The sequence below is a fragment of the Globicephala melas genome, chromosome 1 (genome assembly GCF_963455315.2).
Source record: "Globicephala melas chromosome 1, mGloMel1.2, whole genome shotgun sequence".
Classification (NCBI taxonomy): domain Eukaryota; kingdom Metazoa; phylum Chordata; class Mammalia; order Artiodactyla; family Delphinidae; genus Globicephala; species Globicephala melas.
The window spans coordinates 67,425,402-67,447,955 of record NC_083314.1 but is presented as its reverse complement, the minus strand read 5'-3'; the positions used below and the strand labels follow the sequence as shown (position 1 = coordinate 67,447,955).

General features: G+C 45.6%; 1 protein-coding gene across 2 annotated transcripts in view; it reads right to left on the bottom strand.

Annotated features, from left to right (window-relative positions):
- The window catches only part of RXRG (retinoid X receptor gamma), a 103,057-nt gene that overhangs the window by 27,095 nt on the left and 53,408 nt on the right, over positions 1-22,554 (bottom strand). The window contains exons 1-2 of one of the 2 annotated variants that reach the window (XM_030848243.2): positions 16,725-17,129; positions 326-573 (exon numbers count right to left, since the gene is read on the bottom strand). In XM_030848243.2, coding sequence (XP_030704103.1) covers positions 326-573; positions 16,725-16,773 — 297 coding nt within the window. In that variant the 5' untranslated portion in view covers positions 16,774-17,129. Of the gene's footprint in view, positions 1-325; positions 574-16,724; positions 17,130-22,554 lie in introns of those variants that run through there. The other variant, XM_060286201.1, reaches the window with a different exon arrangement.

Sequence of the window (22,554 nt, the reverse complement as noted above, 5' to 3'; positions counted from 1 at the left end):
TATTGAGAAGAATCAAGGGGGTCCACCCCATGGAAGACAAACAGGCCTGAGAGACACTGAAATCACAGCCAGGGCTGAACCATTGAAACCACAGGGGTGGCTCCCTTTCAGCCACAGTTTTCTGGACCATGAGGCATCATCAGTTCTCTGGGGCTGCTCTGCCTGAGGGCACACTCAATGAAGGCCCTGCAGGAGAGAAGTCTGCAGAGACAACCCAATCCCTTTGCAAGCATGCACTAAGCACCTGCCGAGTGCTGCCTCTGTGCCAGGATGAAACTATTTAGGATGTCTGGAAAGACGCTGGAGAGGACAGACAGACACCTACCTGAGAGCTGGGCGGGGCAACCAAATTGATTCCTGGAGGGGCTGCAAGAGCTCCTGAGGGTGGGCCCATGGCAGAAGTGATGACTCGATATGGAGAGCCCAGGGCATTGAGGGGGGTCCCCACTGCACTCAGAGTCCGTGGGGCACTCACTGGGGTGTCAGTGTAGCTGGGGTGGCTGTCCATGGGCTTCCCTGTGGACAAGGCTGCCGACGGGCTCATGGACGTGGAGCCAGAGTGGCCGGGGGAGCCTGTAAGGAGAAGATCAAAGGTGATGAGAGGCTATGAGAACACAGGGATGGCACACTAGGACAGAGCCCCCTCCTTTTGTTTCCTATATCCTTCCCCTCCTTCCAGCCACACCTGCACACCTGTGAACTCCCGCAGCTGGTAGAATAAAGGCAAGCAAAGAGCAGAGAGGGGAAAGGGCCTGCTGAAATACTCATTGATGTGCCAGTCCTCTGGTGCACCACATGACATTCACCTTGAATTGTGTCAGATCAACAGCCAGGGCCACAGGGGCATAGCCCACATGTCCCCGGGCCTGGGTGACTGTGACCTGAGCCAGCCAGACAGGGAAGGTGAGTCAATACCAAACCCCCAGTTGGGGGATGGAGTGAGCAGGTGTCCAGGCTGCTCCAGAATTCCCTGCCTCAAATTCCTATTGCTCTGAGAACTGGGGCAGGGCTGAACCTATAAAGTCGGGAGAAATTCATTCATTCATATGTAATGAGCATCTATTAAGGTGCAGGAACTACACCAGGTGCTAGGGATTCAGAACCGAAGGGAACACGGCTCCTGCCGTCGGGAACACATTCCGTAATGACCACGGGGAAGGCAGAGACTGTTATCATGCCCTTGACGGCCAGTAGCTTTTGCAGCTTTATGCCCATAAGGTTCCTGTCCTGCCGATCTCTTGGAAGGTTAATCAGTGCTCAGGGAAGAAGACTCAGGATGCTTGGGCATGGCTCAATGGCCACAGAGGCCCAGGAAGCGCAGCCAGGACTGCCCAGAGTGCTTCTGCCTCTGGGGATAGGGAGCTGCGGCCACAAGTGTCTATGAAATGGGCTCTGGGCAGATGGTACCTGGTACCATTTTCCCCAGATAAGTTGAGCCCAAGTTTAGCTGCAACTCAAGATGAAAGAAAAGAAGGGTGCCCCACTGTCATCTCAGGAGCTTGGCATGGAACGTTCTCTCCAGAAGAGAGGAGCTGTGAGCCTGAGCGTCTGCAACAGCAGAGGAGAGACTGGGAAAATAACAGAGAAGCCCACCCTAAATCACAGCGCCACTGCCCTGTGTGGCTGGCATTGCAAGAACAGATTCAAAGGAACCATGTGTTAGGCCCCACCACAGCACCCATGCTGTCCTCGTGGATGGGACATGAGAGGATTAAGGGGAGAGATGGTCAGTAAGCATGGTTTGCTGGAGAAACCATCCAATTCTCTCCCCTTCCTACTGGAGCCCAACACCACGCCAGGCAGATAGGATGGTGAAGGGAGTAAGTCACGTGCCTGACCTTAGGTGGTTCACTGTTGGTTCAAGGAATATCTCTTGAGTGCCTTCTACATGCAGAGAAGGCACTGCATGTCTTAAGCCTTTCGGAGACCTCAGTAGCACTGAGCATAGTATTAGGAACAGAATTTAGGGAGGGAGGTACTCTCTTCACATTCTGGAGGGAAGCGTGGGGCATCAGAGGTATAACTGTGCAGCTATTCTTAACCATAAATGTCCCACTAGAAAAATGTCAACCTGGAGTTGCCCTTGGAGCATCTGCTAACTTAGTTAAGGTCTACTTATGGAGAGGACGGTCACTCCCATGTCTGAGGAGCCTGTGCCCTTCTAGTGATTCCACCTAAGAGTTTCAGCCTATTGGGTGTCTTGTCTCATAAACAGATGAATCCCAATCATGATCTTTTAAGTACCACAACTGAGGTGAACCAAATGCTCTGGGTCCACAGAGTAGTGGTAAAGGGGTTTAAATGAACAAGTGAGACACTTCTTATGTGTCCTGAATAGGCAATTTCCATACATTAACTCATTTTATCCTGATAATAGGCCTATGAGTATCATCTGAGCCTTTTTTTGTTTTTTTTTTGTGTGTGTGTGTGTTTTTTTTTGCGGTATGCGGGCCTCTCACTGTTGTGGCCTCTCCCGTTGCGGAGCACAGGCTCCGGACGCGCAGGCTCAGCGGCCATGGCTCACGGGCCCAGCCGCTCCGTGGCATGTGGGATCTTCCCAGACCGGGGCACGAACCCATGTCCCCTGCATCAGCAGGCGGACTCTCAACCACTGTGCCACCAGGGAAGCCCCTCATCTCAACCTTTTACAGATGAGACCACTTAGGCTCAGTCTCACCCCCATGCTGCTCCCAGTTCCGGGATGACTTACCCCCACTTCCTTTGTCTAGCAAGTTCTGATTCATCTTTCAAGGTCTAACTCAAGTATCACCTCCTCCAGGAAGTCTTCCCTGGTATTCCTACTCTGGTTTAATGCCCTTTTCTGTTTTGTAAGTAACAGCTTGTGTATTTCCTTGTATTTTCCACTAAATTGAGAGGGGAAAAAAGTGTCTGTTTATGTATCCTCACCACTAGCACTGTACCGGCATTAGCCGGGAAACAAGCAGCAGAGCCTGGATTCAAACTGTCAATCTGAAGCCCGCGCTCTCTCCTGTGTGCTCTGTCAAGGATAGCAGAGATGATTCAGAGAGCCATCATATCACAAAGTACAAGGTAACTCAATTATGAAATGATCTCATGCTGAAAGTTCATCTGAAGAAGAGAGAAGGGGGCACCTTCCAAGAACTCAAGACAGAAAAAACAAAAATCTTCCCAGACGGTCACTGATTAGAAAGAACAATTTTAGACTCTTCTGGGGCGCTGGAAGTCTGTGACATTTAAAGAGGCCAATGTACACCTTGAGCCTGTTACTAAGATAACATGTGACAGGTGAGTTAGGAGCCAGCCCGACTTGATGGGCAAGGAGCCGTGAACTCGGCAGGGATGACAGCTGTCCTTCCCCACAGCCAAGCCGTCTGAGGGAAACCGACTTTCCCTTCCAGCGTCGGCTTTCCAAAAATGGACCAAAGGGCCCTGCATATTCTGTTTTAATTGGATCTCAGAAACTATGCCTTTCATTTCTATATCCCCAAGGTAAAGCCCAGTACCTTACACCAGGCTCAGAGCTATGGGACAGACGGGAACAAGATTTTCCTTCACACATTCATCAACCTGAGAGTTCCCAAGGTGTGGAAACTGCAACACCAGTGGTAAGGGACATTTTAGGTCGTGTTTTAAGCGGTATGTAGGCAAACCTTTTGAAAATATTAATAGTTTTATATTCATTTTCACTGCCTCCTATTTACAGCAAGTGACTTTGCTTCCGTTTTTTATATAAAATGATGTTCCTCAAAATTGCTATTTAAGTTTTCAAAAGAAAAGTAAATTGACCTCAGAACACTTCTAAGTACAAGAACACATGTTCGATATCATGAAAATAGTATGCAAAGGTATGATGTTTAAGAAACATGAACTGTGCAAAATATAAAAATATGGACTTGGGGAAATTCACAAATTGCTTCCAGAATAAAATGGTATGTGAGAGAGATTTAAAAGTACATTGTTTTTATTATATTTAATAATAATATAAATTAAGACAATCAGAATATGGCTTGACTACTCAGTGATGACAATGGTATATTGCTGAGATAGAATTAAACACAGTTAAAGTTTGATTTACAATGGCCTTTAAAATGTGGTTTGTTTCTGTTGAGTCAAAGACCCAGAAGAGATGGGCTACTTTATAACCGTATTTTTTAAAGTAAAATTCCAAAAGACAAATACATCTTACACAAATGCATTTTGGTTCTTTGCCTCTCACAATGACCCAGCGTTTCTTAGAAATAACAGCCTTGCTTTTAGAAAAGGTGGAAAACAATGCCTATAATGACAAAAGTGTTTCTCAATGGAAAATTAATCCATTCTCCCAAATAGACTCTAAAGCATACCTGTCCATGACATTTTTATCAGTCTCTTTCACTCTCACTCCTTTTTTTTTCATAGCCATGTGGGAATTACAGCTAGCACAAGTTTTCCAGAAACCTGGGTTCTAGTCCAAATCCGAAGTCAAGTTTTTCTCTAATGCTTCTCCCTGGCTCCTCTGCAGAGGCTGGGAGCCCAGTTCTCCAGCCTCTGCAGCCCATCAGCCTTGCTCGCTCCCTGACCACACACCCTCCTGATCCCTGTCAGCCTCTCACACCATGCCCACTGTCAGATGCCCAGGAAATACACAAAATCCGTACTCTGCAGAGTTCACTCTCTTAGCATAGCCATGATTTTTATAGAAATTAACTCATCTGATGGGAGAGGACTTTCTCAGGGGCTTCTCTTCTCTCCTGGTGACTGAAGAAGCGCCTTTCGTATTCCCGGGCCTTATTCTCCCCGGTAAGGAGTCAGCACACAATGGCTTCTAAGATCCCTTCCAATGCTGCTCCATGCACATTGAGGTAGGTAGCACATGGCTCACTGGCATCTAAAAGAAGTGCAGGTGGTGGTCTGCAATGGTCTGAGTCTGGACCACTTGCTAAGGGGCCCCTGTCATCATCAGCTGGACCATGTTAGCCCTTCAGGCTGTTTGGGATTCCAGACTGCACTTTGAGATGCTGCTGGTGTCACCAGGAAGCAAAGCTCTTTGGAAATCTGCAGGGTGCATACACTCTATTGATTTCCGAAGCCTGTGTGTGCATTGTATGGGCATTAGGGGTGCAGTCTATGTGGATTACAAGCCTCTGAAGCCCAAAAGTCCTAGGTTGGATTGAGGTTGTACCACTTTCCAGTCACATTAAGTTGAGCCAGGAACTGGACCTCTCTCATCCACAGTTTCCTCAGCCATAAATGGAGACATGCATACCTATCTCAGGGCTGCTAAGAGCATCTGAGACGACTGGCCCAGTGGTAGCAGCTGCAATTACTTACCATACTGTAAAAGTGGTGAGGGAGACCTGAGTCTGGCTTGAATACCATTGTAGAAGATTATGTAAGTAAAGGGTTTAACCCAAGCCATGTCAATAGTAAGTGCTGTGTTAAGGATTGTCTCTACCATACACTAGTACATACATACCAGTTGTTTATAGTATTAGTCACTCCTTTGAGCACAGAGTGCCCCTCCATTATCCCAGCCACCCCAACCCTTCCCCTAGGACCCTCGAGATCTCCCCAGAATCCATCCCAGCACAAAGATATCCTCCATGCTAACTTCCATTCTGAGTACCTGGTGACCTACTGCCTGTCACATATTTTAAATTTCACCACGATTATCATTGTGGTATCTAGCACCGTGCCTGGAACATGCTAGATGCTCAAAAAATATTTGTTGCCTAATCAATGAATGGAATAGATTTTTTGGTTAATTAGTGTATACAACTATATATAGAGTTCATCAATAGAAATTATTTGCATAAGAAATCTATGTCCCTGATGGTTTACCAAATCCAAAATCCCTGCAATCTCTAGACAACAAATTGCATGTGTGTGTTGAGGGGGTACTTATTGAGAAAGAGAAGCCCAGGTACTTAGAACTACAGAATTCTTACCAAGGCAAGGAAGTTGCTTGGCAACCTTATCCTCAGCCAATAAACGTAAAATGTTAAGCATGAGTCTTTCTAATTGGCTAGACAAGAGAACAAATGGCTTGGTGCTCCACCCTTTTCCTGCTGTACCTGGGTAGAGAATTCACTGTCCCAGCTTCAGGATGGAATGGAAACTTATGATGAATCATTGATAATGGTTAATACCCATCCACAGGGAAGGGGACAGAGGCAAAAACTTGCTATTTCTAAGAGTCAGAACTCTCCATTTGAAGTCCAGGGAACATCACAGGGCCCTACCCCACTCTACTCTCTGTCACGGTGGGCACAATCTCACACCCGATCTGCCTCCTTTTCTCCAATGGAGGAATGTAGTACATAAGCCTAAGAATCATAGAATATTCAGAAACCTGGCCTGTTCTTCCTAGTTGAAGGGAAACTTGCTCACACAGCCTTTCCCAGCTTGGCTTGTAATACACAGACAGGCTGCAAGAGAGGTAGGCCAGGGTCTGCTGTATGAAGACACTTAACTGACACTTAAATTTTATCTCCTCTACTAAGTAACAACAACAGATAATATTTATTAAGCAATTGCCATGAGCCAGACATGGTTCTAAACACTTTACAGATATTGACTCATCTCATCCCTACAAATTCCTTTGAGGTTACCAACTCTCATCTCAATTGTACAAATGCAAAAACTGGGGGACAGAGAAATTAAATAACTTGCCCAAGAGAACATGGCTAGTAAATTATACAAGTGGCATTCGATTCTAGGGGAAAAGCAGCAGACCTGGATTTTAATCCCAGCCCCACCATATACTATACTAGCTGTGCAGCTACTTATCGCAGTTACTCAGGACCACTCTTCCATCAAGCCTCCCTGGACCCAATTTCTGTCCCCAACTCTGCCCTTCCTAACCCGACTCATGGCCTCTCTCAGGACTTTGACCTGGTACTTTCTTTTTTTTTTTTTTAATTTTTATTGGAGTATAGTTGACTTACAATGTTGTGTTAGTTTCAGGTGTATAGCAAAGTGAATCCGTTGTACATATACATATATCCCCTCTTTTTTCGATCCTTTTCCCATACAGGTCATTACAGAGTATTGAGTAGAGTTCCCTGCGCTATACAGCAGGTCCTTATTAGTGATCTATTTTATACATAGTGGTCTGTAGATGACCTGGCACTTTCTGACTAGAACACTTCCCATCTGCCTCCAGCCTCTCACATCAAACGCAAGCTCTGGTTTCCTTCATCAGGGGTCCCAGCTCAGCCTAACCTTTTCCTCCCTCTTTCTTCCACAGAAGGGATACTCAGATGCCAGGGGCTGTCTAATATGCGTTTCTTATATTTAAACTGCTGTGGCATTTTCAAAACCCTTTCACACACACATCAGAGCCGCACGGCCACCCTGAGACCGGATGGGAAGGTATTTTACAGGCACTGAGCTCCACATTTTAACAGATGTGGACACCAAGATATTAGTTCTCAGGGAGTGAGAAGAAGTAGAGGCTGTATCTCTTAACAGGAAGCTTTCTCTGCTACCAATGTCCTTTCTGGCTTTCTTGATGGGGAAAATGAAGAAACGTGATGGAAGTGGCTAGCGAGCTGTGGGAGAAGAGGCATTCCTTCTGCCCCCGAGGCTCAGCCCCCTTGGCCTCTCAGCAGGAATAAGAGAACACAGCAGCTGATAGGCTGACACGGCTGTGTGCAGCCCTGGCCAACTGGCCAGCCTTTCTGGGCTCACACAGGGTAGCTCTGCCTGATTCCTGCAGTCCCCAAAGGAGAGCTGGCTGGCTGTTCAGGGTAGGGGCTGGAGGTTCCTTCTTCTAGTGCCTGGAGAAGGGGGAGGGGGAGATTGGCATCCTCCACTCCCCCCTCCATCCCTCCCTTCTCCCTCCACCCCACCCCCTCCCCTAAAACCTGTAATGATGGAGGTAGTGAAAAGCAGGCAAAGATTAATAATCAGCCTCATTATTACCAGCATTATATATAATTATAGCAAAACCTCACTCATTTGGATCAATTGAGAGAAAAATCAGTCTAAATTCATGACAAGTTGGCAGATTACTTTTAAATTACGATTTTAATACTTCTAAGTAACACACGTGAAGAGTTTGTTCTTCAAGTACCACAAGCTAATGGTTATTAAGTGGGGATTTTATAAAATCTGCTTTAAAAGACTCTTTTGTAATTAACACTCCGTTAATATGCTAATGGGGTTCCTACTATGCTTGCTTTTTAAATTGCTCGAAAAACGATGTAACGTAAAGAGGCTCAACACTTCTACAATCTTAGTTGCTTAACAAACCTTTTTTGTTATTTTTTCATGAATGAGCAAATACAAACTAGCTCCTGCCATGATCAGTTTAATCACCATTCCAAATTAATTCTGTCATAAATTAATAAGGCCATATTGTTTTGGGGTAGAAACCAGACTTTCAGGACTTGAAGAACCACCTTATTTTATAGAAGAGAAACTAATCCCAGAGAAGTTGCATGACTAGGTCGAGGCCACACAGGACAAAAACACTGGGTCTTCTGCTCCCAGGTCCAAGCTTATTCCATCCACTACATACTGCCTTACATTCATAAAACTCTTTATAATTATCTGCTGTGTATTTCCATATCAGTTATTGGTTCCGTCAGTCAAAAAATATTTGTTGAGCGCCTACTGTGTGCCAGGCTCTGTGCTAGACACTACGGATATAGCAGTCCCTTGGAGGCCACTGTCTGTTCCATTCAAGCTTCAAACTGACTCAGAAGAGTTGGAAGGGCAGAAATTATCCCCATTAGGCAGATTAGAAAACTGAGGTTCAGAATGATAAAGTGACATTTTCAAGTGCTTATTGTGAATTACTAGAGACCTAGAATCTGAGTCTAGCATTATTTCTGTCAACCTTCCTACACGTAATTAACGGCATTTGGCCTGCAAACCAGCCTTCCCACCCAGGACCAAATTTGAACTTCTCTGGTACAGATGGATATTGTGCCATCCCTAACACATTCGAGGCACCAGAGGGTACTGGAGCAGGGTCTCCACCAACCAGGACAGGCTGTCTAACCCTTTAAACAAGTTCCATGCACTGATACACCATGTACCAGCCCATCCACCAAGACAAATGCCAGAAAGTGCTCCAGGCATTTGCTGAGGGTGCCTCCCTCTCACCCCTTGTTCCTGAAGTCCTTGAACACCAGTTCTGCCCACACCCAGCTCTTGAATCCATGACCTCAATCCCTTTCTCTGTCTATATAGGCTTCTTGTACATATATGCTCTCCTTAGCCTCTCAATATGGACTGTCTTCTAAAGACAGCAGTTGTCTTAAAATACAGCAAACCATATCCCTAGTGCAATGTTACCATTGGGTAATGGACATGGTATTATTTGTTCTCAGGTTCCAGGTACCTAAATTCCTTGAATCTATTCACTTAACTTCAGCCCCAAGAAACGTTTCCAGGAATAATTCATCTCTAACTGTTCTGCAGACTTCAGAGCTTGTAACTGGTTTATATACTCCTTCAGGGCAGAGGATGGGTCTTAGTTCTCGGTGTCCCACACAATTCTTGCACAAGCCAGATGCTGAGACAAGGTGTGCTAAATGAATGATTGACAGGCATTCCCGGAGCAGTCTGGATATACTTTCCCTCCTGAAGATCTCTAACCTTTGCTCTGCTCCCCATGTCACTGGGGCTGAGAAAACATAGGTACCGTGAGCCCCAAGCCTTCCAAGGGACTGCTTCCTCATGACACTAGTGACCAGCCGAAGGAGGGACAAAAGAGATACTGAGTCACAGAAATGAAACTCAGGCAACCAGCCTAGAAGAAACAGCCCAACATATTTATTAAACACTTTCTTTGCCGCTCCTCTTTTAGTAAATGCTTTTTTAACCAAAGATCACAAGCTTTTCCATTTTTTAGGTTCAGATGCTGAATTCTGAAATCCCATCAGGAATTTGAGTTTGGTCTTCAACCTAGAATCGCTTGCTCTCTCCCTCACCCCTTTCTCAGTTACAGTATCTGATAAGGGAGCCAAGGGCCCCAGGGTATGCAAACTGAAATTGGGGAAACTCAGGGGAACATGACTCGTTAAGAACACTGGCCTGGGGCGAAGGTATCCTGAAGATTATAGGGATGGGAGGTCCCAGGTCACTGCTCTGTTTCTGCTGGATCTCATGAGTGTCTGCCCTGGAATAACTCGTTAAAATACAATTTTCTGTAACTGGCACAGAATCGATGGCTTCTTTACTTCATTTTGTCAGCCTCTCCTACTGCACAGTCTGACATTTTAAGAACAGGCATACCTCCTCTAAGAAAAACCTACATACAAAATTTTAGCTGAACTTACTACCATAGTCTCCAACTTTTCTGAAGTAGGAAAGAGAAATGAACTTTTACTGTGTGTTTACAATTATCCAGGCTTTATTTTATTGAACCCCTATACTGTGGAAAGTTAACCCTGACCCTGTGTAGTTGGTAGTACTGTTATTTTACCAAAGTGTTGGGGGAGGGCTCTCTGTGGCTTAGCTTCCCTCTACTCTTCTTTCTGCCACCCCAGCTGGCTCCCGAGGGGGCTCAGGGGAACCCAGTTTGAAGACCGTAAACAGCCACAGGTCCTGGGCAAGCTCCACCTTCTTTCCCAAGTGTCCTCATCTGTAACTGAGGGGTCAGAACGGATGAGCAGCAAGTCCTTTTTCTAGCTTTAAAGATTGACCCAGCAATCCCACTACTGGGCATATACCCTGAGAAAACCATGATTCAAAAAGAGTCATGTACCAAAATGTTCATTGCAGCTCTATTTACAATAGCCCGGAGATGGAAACAACCTAAGTGCCCATCATCGGATGAATGGATAAAGAAGATGTGGCACATATATACAATGGAATATTACTCAGCCATAAAAATAAACGAAACTGAGCTATTTGTAATGAGGTGGATAGACCTAGAGTCTGTCATACAGAGTGAAGTAAGTCAGAAAGAAAAAGACAAATACCGTATGCTAACACATATATATGGAATTTAAGGAAAAAAATGTCATGAAGAACATAGGGGTAAGACAGGAATAAAGACACAGACCTACTGGAGAATGGACTTGAGGATATGGGGAGGGGGAAGGGTGAGCTGTGACAAAGTGAGAGAGTGACATGGACATATATACACTACCAAACGTAAAATAGATAGCTAGTGGGAAGCAGCCGCATAGCACAGGGATATCAGCTCCGTGCTTTGTGACCGCCTGGAGGGGTGGGATAGGGAGGGTGGGAGGGTGGCAGATGCAAGAGGGAAGAGATATGGGAACATATGTATATGTAAAACTGATTCACTTTGTTATACAGCAGAAACTAACACACCATTGTAAAGCAATTATACCCCAATAAAGATGTTAAAAAAAAAAAAAGATTCAGCTCTTGCAGGGAAGGGAAGGGGTGCAGGGAAGTTATTTAGAGGTAGTGCTGTTAATCACGCTAACTGGGGGACAATCAGAAACAGTAATGAAACTTCTCTGGAATGATCCCCTAGGGGTTGGCAAACATACTCAACAGGGCACATCCCTGTGCATTAGCTTATGCGTTTGACCACAGCTGCTTCCCCATCACAACAGATCTGAGCAGTTGTGGAAGACACTATAGCCAGCCAAGACTAAAATGTTTACCATCTGGCCCTGTAGAGGAGAAGTTTGCCAACCTCCCCCTAAAATACAAAATCAAGTTCCATGTATTAAAATCAAGTGAGGTTCACCTGGAAATTGCACAGGCTCCGGACGCGCAGGCTCAGCGGCCATGGCTCACGGGCCAGCCGCTCCGTGGCATGTGGGATCTTCCCAGACCGGGGAATGAACCCGTGTCCCCTGCATTGGCAGGCAGACTCTCAACCACTGCGCCACCAGGGAAGCCCTGGAAATTTTTTTGACCTTTGTCTTATTAGCACCTTTGATGGCTCAGTCCCCTGCCCCCACCCCTGTCATTTTATTCATTTGCTGCAAGTATGCATATTCAAGAAAAAGCATTATGATCCCTAAATAAGTTGTGAAGAGCACAGAGTAAGAACTGAATATGTTAATTGTTGTTCTTATACATAATTCACCCATTTGGGGTGGATCTGGGACTCCACACACCCGCCCCCCTCCACCTCCTCTCCACCCTTCCCACCCCCTCTGCCTTCCCCAGCAAGCAGCCAGCGATATGCACAGTGTAGGGTTAAGCGCAACACTCCTGACATCTGCCCGGATTTGGGTCCTGGGTCCACTCCTTACCAGCTGGGTGATCTTGGGCAGGTTACCCAACTTCCTTGTGGCTCGACGTTTCTGTCAGTAAAAATGGGGACAGGGATAACAATGGTACCTTACCTCCTAGGGTCCTTGAGAATATTAAATGAGACGGGGCATGTAATGCCCTTGGAAGAGGGCTTGGCACATGGAAGGTGTCTAATAAACGTCAGCTATTATTTTCACTCTTTTGAGAAAATCACTGAACCAAGACCTGGGTCAATCTCATGAAAGCCACCCAAACCCAGGCATTCTAGAACGTTCACTTCTTAGATTCCCTGGGCCTCTGTGTTTTCTACTTTCAAATAAGAGGAGAAAATAGCAGCTTCCTCTGGGAGCCCTGGCATCCCAGCCACCCAACTCTGGTGGCTAAATTCTCTGCAGATACAGAAGCTACATAATGAAGGGAAGGAAGAGGTGGAGAAGTTTGATTACCCTTTGCATAATTTCTTCCCCCAGTTGCTATTCGGCTCTCTATCTCTTGGTAAGATTGTAAATGTTTCAGAAGATAGTTTATACTGAATATGTTCCTTCCTAAATGTCGTAAACAGTTATTCCTTCCTACATAAACCCTAACCACTTACATCCATGGTAGGTCCCTATTAGCCACCCACACATTTGTTGGAGGGGAAAAATATGTTCTGGCGCGCGCACATACATACACACCCTCCTCCCACATCCTCATATTGCCCTCCACACACACACACACACACACACACACACACACACACACACACACACGCACCTCCAACTCAACCCTTCCTCTATGGTTATTCTTAGGTGAGAAGGGGAGTATTCTACACAGATGGTCAGAGTCTGTAGGGCAGGACTCTTGCAAATCAGTAGGGCCCCAGAAGAAGCCAGCAGTTAATTGTCCAGAGGCCACCATTGCTCTTGAGTGACTGCTAACCTATCCTGCGCTTTATTCCTCAAGGCCAGGCTACTGTGTCTGCAACCATTGGGCAGTACCGTGACTGGCTTAGGGCTCTTCACCCCCTCAAGGCGGGCACTGCGGCCTTAGCTTCCTGCAGCAAGTCTGTGGCCCACAGAAGCCGTGAGAGGCAACTCAGCACGTCCTGGACTCTGGAGCCAGACTCCCTGCATTCAAAGCCTTGGCTGCGCCATTTTCCAGCTATGGGACCTTAAAAGAAGTTACTGCACTTTGAAATGCCTCAGTTTCCTCGCTGATAAAAGGAATGTGATACTATTAGTAATAGTACCTACTCACTGTGTTGTCATGAGGATTAAATAAGATAATACTAGTGAAGTGTTTACAATGGTAGCTGTAAGCGCTACTGCGTGCTTGTTAAATGAAACAAGAGAAGTCCTCTCTCCCCTGATCTCCTTCTCACCCTGAGGATTACCGCACAATTGGACAGGGGGGATTACAGGCTTTGTTTTGCCATCTTCTTAGAGGCAGCAACTGTCTCATCCAGGCAAACAAATCTCTTACTGGGCAGCTGGCAAAGCCAGGACTTGGCAGAAAAGGAGAAGAAAAGGGCTCTCACCTCATCACATGGCAGGGCCCAGAGTTGGGAGAGTGGGCACGCTGGTGGGGCTGCTGCAACCCAACTAGTCCCCACTCTGTGGCCACTTTGACCAGTGTCTTGTCCACAGATGGGGGGAAGGCCTGATATCTGGTAAGCACAGCCCAGATGCAAACCTCAGGTGTTGTTCCCAAGGGTGACATTGCTTCCCTAGAGCTCCTCACAAATCCCAGGAGCCCTCTGTGGTTCCATTTGCTAATATGTAAAAGGGCAGGGGTTATACACTAGATCACTTCATATGTGTGGCACAACTCGCTGCGTTTGGGCAAAGGTGGTGAGAGGCTGCAGGTAATTTCTGCTCTCATCCTCAGGTTTCCCCAGTGCCTATGGGTGGGTCCTCCTCCTTCCTTCCCTCCCTCCCTCACCACTGCAAGTTCTCATGAAGACCTCCATTTTCAAGGGGTCCCTGTCCTTTGCTCAGTGTTTCTGCCTCTTAGCTGGCAAAAGCAAACAAAATGGAAAACCTCAGCAGAACTATACAAAATAATTGTTCTCCTCCCTCAGGAATGGGGAGGAAAAGAAGCATCAGGGGGAGATGTTTCAACAGCCTAGATTATCCTTTCTCCTCCCACCCCTCACGTTATATCAGCCTACTTCTTCCATGGTCCAGCCAATTGTGTTTCCTTTTATCTGAAACCTAATTACACTAAATACCAGAGCTCTCACAATTATGAAAATTTAAACCAGCAACGTATGTGGGTCTTCATGGATTCAATTTTATTTCCCCAGATTCCTAATTCATTATTCTACAGTAATGTTTGATTTTTAGATTAATTTGCATTTTAGTACTTGAACAAAATGGAGGGGATGAAAATATTAACTTTTACTAAATACCACATATACAGACAACACTCTATAGCTGCTTTTTCAAGCATTTGCACGTTTAATGCTCACATCCATGATCTGAGGATGGGATGTTAAACTTCGTTTTAGAGACGAGGCTTAGAGAGGTTCAATAACTTGCCTAAGGTCACACAGCTAGTAAGTGAAAACCTAGAAACCAAACTCAGTTCTGTCTCTCTCTCTCTCTCTCTCTCTCTCTCTCTCTCTTTCTGTGTGTGTGTGTGAGGGGCTTTTCCGGAAGGGCTCTCCCCCTCAACTCCACATAACCTTAAACTATTCCTGCCTTTATTGAGGCCTCAGTTTACACATCTATAATATAAGAGGGCTAAGATGCTCTTTGAGGTCCCTTAGGAGGTTACCGTCCCAAGATTCCAGCCAGCAGCCCCCAGCGAATTCTGGACTAGATCTTCTTTCTCCAGACTTTCTCTCCCTACATTTGTCCACCTTCAATCCTTTTATTCACCCCAACTGTCGCAGAGGGTCTCCTTGGCAGTCATGAAGCCATAACCTCACAGACCTCAGGGGTCCCAAGAATTTCATGGATAAGCATGTTCTTCAGACAACTGAACTCAGAGGGAAAAGGAAAAAGTACTTCTCGGTTGTGAATGGGACCAAGATGGGAGCTGAAAAGGCTTTTCACACCCAGGACCCAACTGTAAACTGGAGATCAGATGTCCAGGTCACAGCCTTGGCCACCACTCTCAACGGGTCATGTCACAAGACTGGCCCCAAGAGCTTCAGCATTACCACCTCCAGGATGTGTGTCCATGGCCCCCCACCCGCTGTGTCCAAGTGGCAACCTCCTCCTGCAACAGATAGGGCACATGCCATGCAGTATTACAATCTGTCTGGGTAATAACAAGCTTGCCCGGTCCAAATAGTAGAGACTACATCTCACGCACATCTGTATTACCAGCGCCTAACTCCATGCTTGGCCCACAAAACCACCCAATGTACCCCAAATGAATCAGCAAACCCCCTGGCTTAATGACTCCAGGACAGGGACCCCATCCACTGGCCTTGTCCCACCACACCGTATAGAGGGGACTGCCCAGAGGGGTAGGCGAGCTTTCCCCCAAGCCTTCAGATGAATGGCCTATGACCCACAGGAGGTGGGGAGAGCAGGGACTTTTCAGTTCTCAAGACCTGACAAGAGTTTCTGCTTTGTCTTGCCTGCCAGCATACGCAGGGCCAAAGCTCTCCCCTTTGGCTCCCAAGAACCCGACCTATATGCCACCAGCTGCCAAGTGAGAGGCCAGTTGGTCAGCTGTTGTTTCCACGTATCCAAAGCTGTGCGACTGTACTGCTTCTGTCACCGAATGGAAGGAGCCTTGGGACCAAAGTGCCTGGGTGTGAAGGCAGCCCCCGGGAAGTGCCGCCCAGCTGCGCTGCCTGGCTTGGCAACTTGGAGCTCCAGCTCGCCTGTTTTCTGCTATGAGGACCTGGACCACCCAGACCCTCCACCCACTCCCAGATTCCGACTGATGGCAGCGACCCTGGAAATGGAATTGGGGGCAGCGGCAGGGGAGGGGTCAAGAGGCTATTAGCAAATCAAAAGGGGAGAAAACAGAGGAAGGAGAACGGGGTGGCAAATTAAAGTGCTATGTTTTCTTTTTTTAAAAATGCAATTCTAAGGAAATCTGCTTTTAAATAAAACAATCAGTCCCTTGTTATGAAGTATCCCAGGGACCCTTAATATAGGCAAAACCTTTTTAGTCACATTTTTTTTTTCCGCATGGCAAGTTGGATAATAGGTACCTCCTAGTAATTTCCCCTACCTTTTCCACTCTTCACACCCACGCAAACACACCGGGTTATAACAATGCACTTAGTCTACCTTTGTCTCAGACATATTCCCAAGCATGTGGGTTGAGGCTCTCCTTAGAATATCCCCATATCCTCCCATCCGTTCACTCATTCTGATGTACAAACAGATCCTCACCTACGGACCATTCTCTCCCCCTCTCTCGCTCCCTCCCTCTCCCGGCCCCTGTCCCTCTCTCATGCACACACACACACTCACACACTCACACGGAAACACACTATATATGCCTATAAACATATATGCCCTCCTACTTCAACCCTAATCCAGTTATCCGGATCTCCCCATCTCCGCTCCGTCTCTCCAGACGGTCCCCACGGTGAAGCCATGTGAAATACCCACCTCCGAAGCCTGTGGGAAACTTCATGAAGTGAGAATAATTTCCGTACATGTTGACTCTTCAGTTCATAATCCTCCCGGGCGCGTCTGCTCAATCGCTCGGCCTCTCCCGGCTCCCGAGCGCAGCCGGGCTCCCTTCAACTTGGGCTAGCAAGAGTGGTCATCGCTTCCTACCAGCCCGGGCAGCTCGGGCTGGGCCAGCCCTCTGGGATTAGTCAGGAATCTGCCTCTCGATCTGAGAGTCCACATCGTGCGTTGAGCCGGCGGTGGCGGCAGCAGCTGGTGCCTGTCAGTAATCACGCATAATACCGCCGCCGCTGCCGCCACTGCCACACTGCCACCGCCGCGCTGCCGCTGGAGATCCTGTTGCTAGTTTGATTAAGTCGGGGCTGGGCTGCTGCGTGCGACTCTTCCACCTTCCGGCTGGTCCCCAGAGGTCCCCACCGGTGGTGGCACAATCTATTATCTGGGAAGCCAATCGATGTGTGACCGCCCCAGAGTAGGTCAGGACAGAGGAGGGGGAAGTGGCCGGGCGGGGGAGTGTGGGGGGGTGTGACTCTTTAGGTGCCTTTTCTTTACTTGCAGCCCCCAAAATCAATGGGGTTTTATTAAAATGCATTTTCTCACTGCGGCTTCTATCTATCCAATGCACTTGGTATTTGATCTGGGAAAGGCGGTGGGGATAGGGGCCAAGAGAGAACAGAGCCCTTTCATAAACACAAGATTGGCCAAGTGTGAGAGGCCATCCTCAGCTTTGGAAAACTAAACGAGAGTGGCCCTTAGATCTGGGGTGGGCCCCTCCTGTTCTGGTGGCCGGAAGCATTTGTCTGTGCTCTAAAGGTAGAAGCTTGACAAAGGCAGTTAGAAGCCAGAGCTCGCTGACACAGAAAATATACAGGTAGGAAAGACAAATGGGGTGGTCCTTCTCTGATATTTCACTGGACAGATGCATTTACCTTACATACCACTGTCATCAGGCCACCTGTTCAAAAAGCACCATTGAGTCCTCAGTGGCACAGAGACTCTTGGGTGCAACCAACCCACAGATGAAAAAGCCTAAGCATCCCTTTGATGTTTGGATCTACTATACAGCTTTCCTGACAAGCCACTGCTCCACCTATACTTGAATACCTCCAATAATGGGGAGCTCACTACCATTTCATTCTATTCCATTTCTGGACAGCTCTTACCATGAGAAAGTTTTTTTATTAAGCTGAAATCTGTCTCCTCCCCGCCACTTCTGCCCACAGGTTCTAGGCTACTCCTTGGAGCCACACAGAGAAACCTGTGCAGTCTTTCACAGTAGGATCTTCTGCAAAGTCAGAGATAACTCTCCCAAGCCCATAGTCTACCTTCTCCGGGCATTCTGGCCTCTTTTATTCATTCCACATATCACCAACTGTTCAAGACTATTCACAGCCTATCCTTTTTCTATGAATATACTTCAATTTACAGAGATTCCCTTATGGTAGGGAAGGGGGTAGGCCAGACTTGGATACAATACTCCAGATATGGTCCAAATCTTCTTGTGCTGTATGTACTGGCAGGGCAATGGGAGTGCTATCAGCACGCCCTCCAGGGGTCAGAGTCATGGACTAAGCTCTGAGAGGCTGAAACAAAGATGAGAGGTTTTCTCCTGATGCAGCATGGCTGATAGTCAGAGAGGCAGTCAAATCAGGTCCCCATGGGGAAAAATACCCCAAGATTCACATGCTAGGAGAACCCAGAACAAAAACTGAGAATAAAGGGCAAGAGGCAGGAACAAAGTCAGGATGACAATGGGGGAAGAGGCCAAGATGGACGCCAGAGCAAAAGCAGGTCAGGAAGGAGGAAGAAAGATCAGGCCGTCACTGTGAAAAGTCTCGGTGACTGGAGCTCGCCTGGCTAGTCACTGGTCTCATAGCATCAGCTGAGAACCAGCATGGACGTGACCAGTGCAAAATACACACAGAATGTCATTTGCTTCCTTGCATTAGCTTCTGGTCAGCCCCCCATGCTTATTCATGTTGGAATTGATAAATCCCACACCCCAAGTTGTATTCTCTTTTATGCATATTCTCCAACCCATTCTTGGGCAATTGGTTTGGGAGTCAACACGCAATATCTTCCTATATTCCTCTGAAATGAAAACATTTAGATTCATTCATCAGCCCGTATTTTTTGAGATCCTGCTTCTTTTGTCCAGTGTATTTTTTATTCCTCTCCCCATATCACGACTTCTGAAGATCTGATGAACTGCTTTCCATATTTTATCCAACTTGTGGGTAAAAATGTTGAAAACGACATAGCAAGGACGTCTTATAGCATACCACCAGAAAGTCCATTCATTAGTACCAGTGACACTTTGTTCTCCCACTTTCTAGTTTTATGTCCTGGAGAGGGTGTACCTAAAGAGAAAGCCCCAACTCAGAAGCCAGCCTTGCTGGCAAATCCCAGGTCCATTGCTTATAACCTCATGATATTGGCAAGTTACTGAATCTCCCTGAGCCTCTGTTACCACATAGGTTTGTTGTGAGGATTAAAGAAGCCAATACATATTAATCACTTAGAATGTGCCAGATACATAGTAAGTGTTCAGTATGTGTAAGCTTTTGATGATGTTGATGATGATATAACTTAAAGCAAGTCGATTTACCCCGTGTTTCCTTTTTCTCATTTTTAAAAGGATGGAGTAGTTTAGATGAGTTCTAAAATCCCCTTCACCTTTAAAATTCACTGCAAATTACAACATATACACACTACTATACATAAAATAGATAACCAAAAAGGACCTACTGTATAGCACATGGAACTATACTCAATACCTTATAATAACCTATAATAGAAAAGAATCTAAAAAAGAATAAATGTATATATGTATATTTATATGTATACATATATACACATATATATATAACTGACTTACTTTACTGTACACTTGAACCTAACACAAAATTGTAGATCAACTATACTTCAATAAAAGAATAATAAATCAAAAAAATTAAAAGAAATAAAGTGGAAAAAAATTCAATGCAAATTAATCCACCACCCATCCTGTAATTGCCCATTTTCTCCAGAGTGGTATCTGAAACAAGTGTCTTATTGAAGTACAAACTAAATTTTCTATGGTACTCCTGTCAGAAGAGAAAATGAGATGCTCAAACATAATTGGCTTTCCGGTGAACCAGTGCTGGCAAGGGTTCTTCCAAGCACTCAAAAACCATCCTTTAGAAAGCTCTCTATAGAGCCTTGTCCAAGGTCCATGTCAAGATGACCTGTTGGTGGTTTGTGGTGAACTCTGCTTTCTTCTCCTTGTGCTAAATTAGGTGTACTGTCTACTTATTTTCCTCACAGAATAAAGACTAAATTCCTTAGCCTGGCGTGGAAAGGCTTCACCATCGCATCTCATCCTATCTTTTGAGCCCTACAGAGGAAAGTGCTCTGGGAGAGTAATGTGAGGCGTCCCCCCCCCACCCCGCTATTCAGCTGTGTGCCCTTGGGCAAGCTCATTTACTCTCTGGGGCAAACACCCATACCCCCGACCTCACTGAGGTTTCTGCATTTGGTTTTTGTTTGGTGGATCAAATGTGATGAGAATTGTGCATACATTTTGGGTTGGTTTGGGGTTAGGTCTGTTTGTTTGTTTCATATTATAAAGTTCTATACAAGCAAGGAAGTAATATTTTCTTGCTTTTCTTTCTTCCCTTTCTCCAATGGTCCCTTCTGCTCTTGCTAATTTGCTCATTCACTGTGGGAGCACAACATGTTCATTCCAACTTCTGGTTCGTTGTTCATGACCGTTTACCTTCTCCCAACTGTTTCCCCACATAAAATTTTCTCACATAAACGTTAGAACACACAATAGATGCTCAATAAATAGTTTTGCATTAAAAAATGCTTGATATGATTAGACCCAAAATATCCCAGCCTGCTGTCCTTGTGGGATACCTTCCATATGGTTTAACATTCCATAACAAGCCATAAAATACTAAGCCTAAAGTACAAAAAATACAAATGTGGCTTTTCTTTCTAATCCACATTTTTTGCTTGGCACCACTGTGCCTTGTTTAAGACCATTGTTGATATAACAACTTTATCCTAACTTAAGCCCTTCCCAGACAACCCTGTGTCTCAGTCCCTGCAGTGTCTCCAGCTGGTCCTCAATTTTCATTAGGATGTAATATTAAAAACCAAATACTCAGTATCCATAGTGGGAATTGGCTAATTCATTCATAGAATCCTGAGCTTACTTCTTGTCAAGGCTAATTATTTATTCCCCTTAAATGATACATTCTGCTTTTATGAAAGCCATTAGTGCCTTTGAGTAAATGTAAAGGGCATGTGTTTTCACTAGTATGTTCAACACAGACTCGACATAATATCTCATAGTCACTCTGGTAATGAAATGATATAGCTTTACCACTGGTCTTAACTTTTTTTTTTTTTTACTTTTGACCAATGGTGATAGAAAATAATTTTTGCAGCAAACATGAATGAAAAACTGAAGTCACTTATTTGCGAATTGCCAATAGACATTAGATATACAATTTAGACGCAAATATCTCCACACTGATGCTGTGGATTAATATTTTTATATTTGTGTAGTACTTTACCTACATGACGGTATATTAAGTTCAAGTGCTTTTACCAATATTGAAGATAAATAGGGCAGGCTGTATTATCACAATTTTATAAATGAGGAATTTGAGACCAAGGCTGTGACCGCAGAGAAGGAAAAATAGCTACTCTAACAAATTGCATGTTGGATGTGGTCTCACAGTTAGGTAGTGGCAGAAATGAGCGTAAAAACCAGGCCCCCAACTCTAAGTCCTAGCCAATGTATCTTGCACCAGACCATGATCCTTCTCTTATTAATGACATGTTTTTGTTTTGTGTGTGTGTGTATGTAAGGGGGGTTTCTATTTATATTGTTTTCTCTCTTTGCTGTCACTCATTCATTCACTTATCATTTAGCCAACACTTCTCGAGATCTTTTTGCCTGTCAGTTACTGGGGATACTCTAAGGGACAAGATAGATAAAGTCCCTGACCTCATGGAGCTTATGCAGTCGGATGGAAGAGATGGATATCAAACAAATGGTCACAGACATAAATATATCATTATAACCCAAGTTAAGTACAAGGAAGGAAAATAATTAGATGAGATGAGAGACTATAGCAGGGGAATCTGATTTCAATTGAAAGGCCAGGGCAGACTTCTCTGAGAAAATGACAGTTATACTCAGATCTGAAGGATGAGTAGGATTCAGCCGAGGGGAGAAAAGAGAAGTTGGGGGGAAGGTGTACCAGACAGAGGGAACAGAGGCTCTAAGAACCCTGAGGAGGAAGTGAGCTTAGTGCATTCAAGAAGTTGAGGAATAAAAATGTTCAGGTCTCCCCTTTAGAAGAGTTCCATCGTTCCACTGTCTCACCCACAATTCAATGTCAACTGTGTACTGCTGACAACCTTCCTGGCTTTGTCTCTCCTTCACATGCTGGTCAAATTCAGATGACTTGCCATTTTCGCATGGTGCCACCCCAGCAATCCATCTTCGCTCTGCTCCTCTGCTCAGAATAGCCTTCCCCTCTTTCTGCTCTCTGTCCAAATAACACCCATTCCCCAAGGCCATTCTCATGAGGCCTTTTATGTGGCTCTCTGTCTGAACCACTCTCTCTCCTAGACTCCCGTGTTCTATGGTTGGGACCACTCTTGTGTCACTCGACATTATTATTAACTCCTTGTGTTATTATAATCATGAGTGCAACTGAAAACCTGTCTTACTAGACAGCAGAGCTTAAATAACTGTCAACTTGGTCTGAGTCATTTTTGTAGCCCCAGCTGTCTTTACAACAGA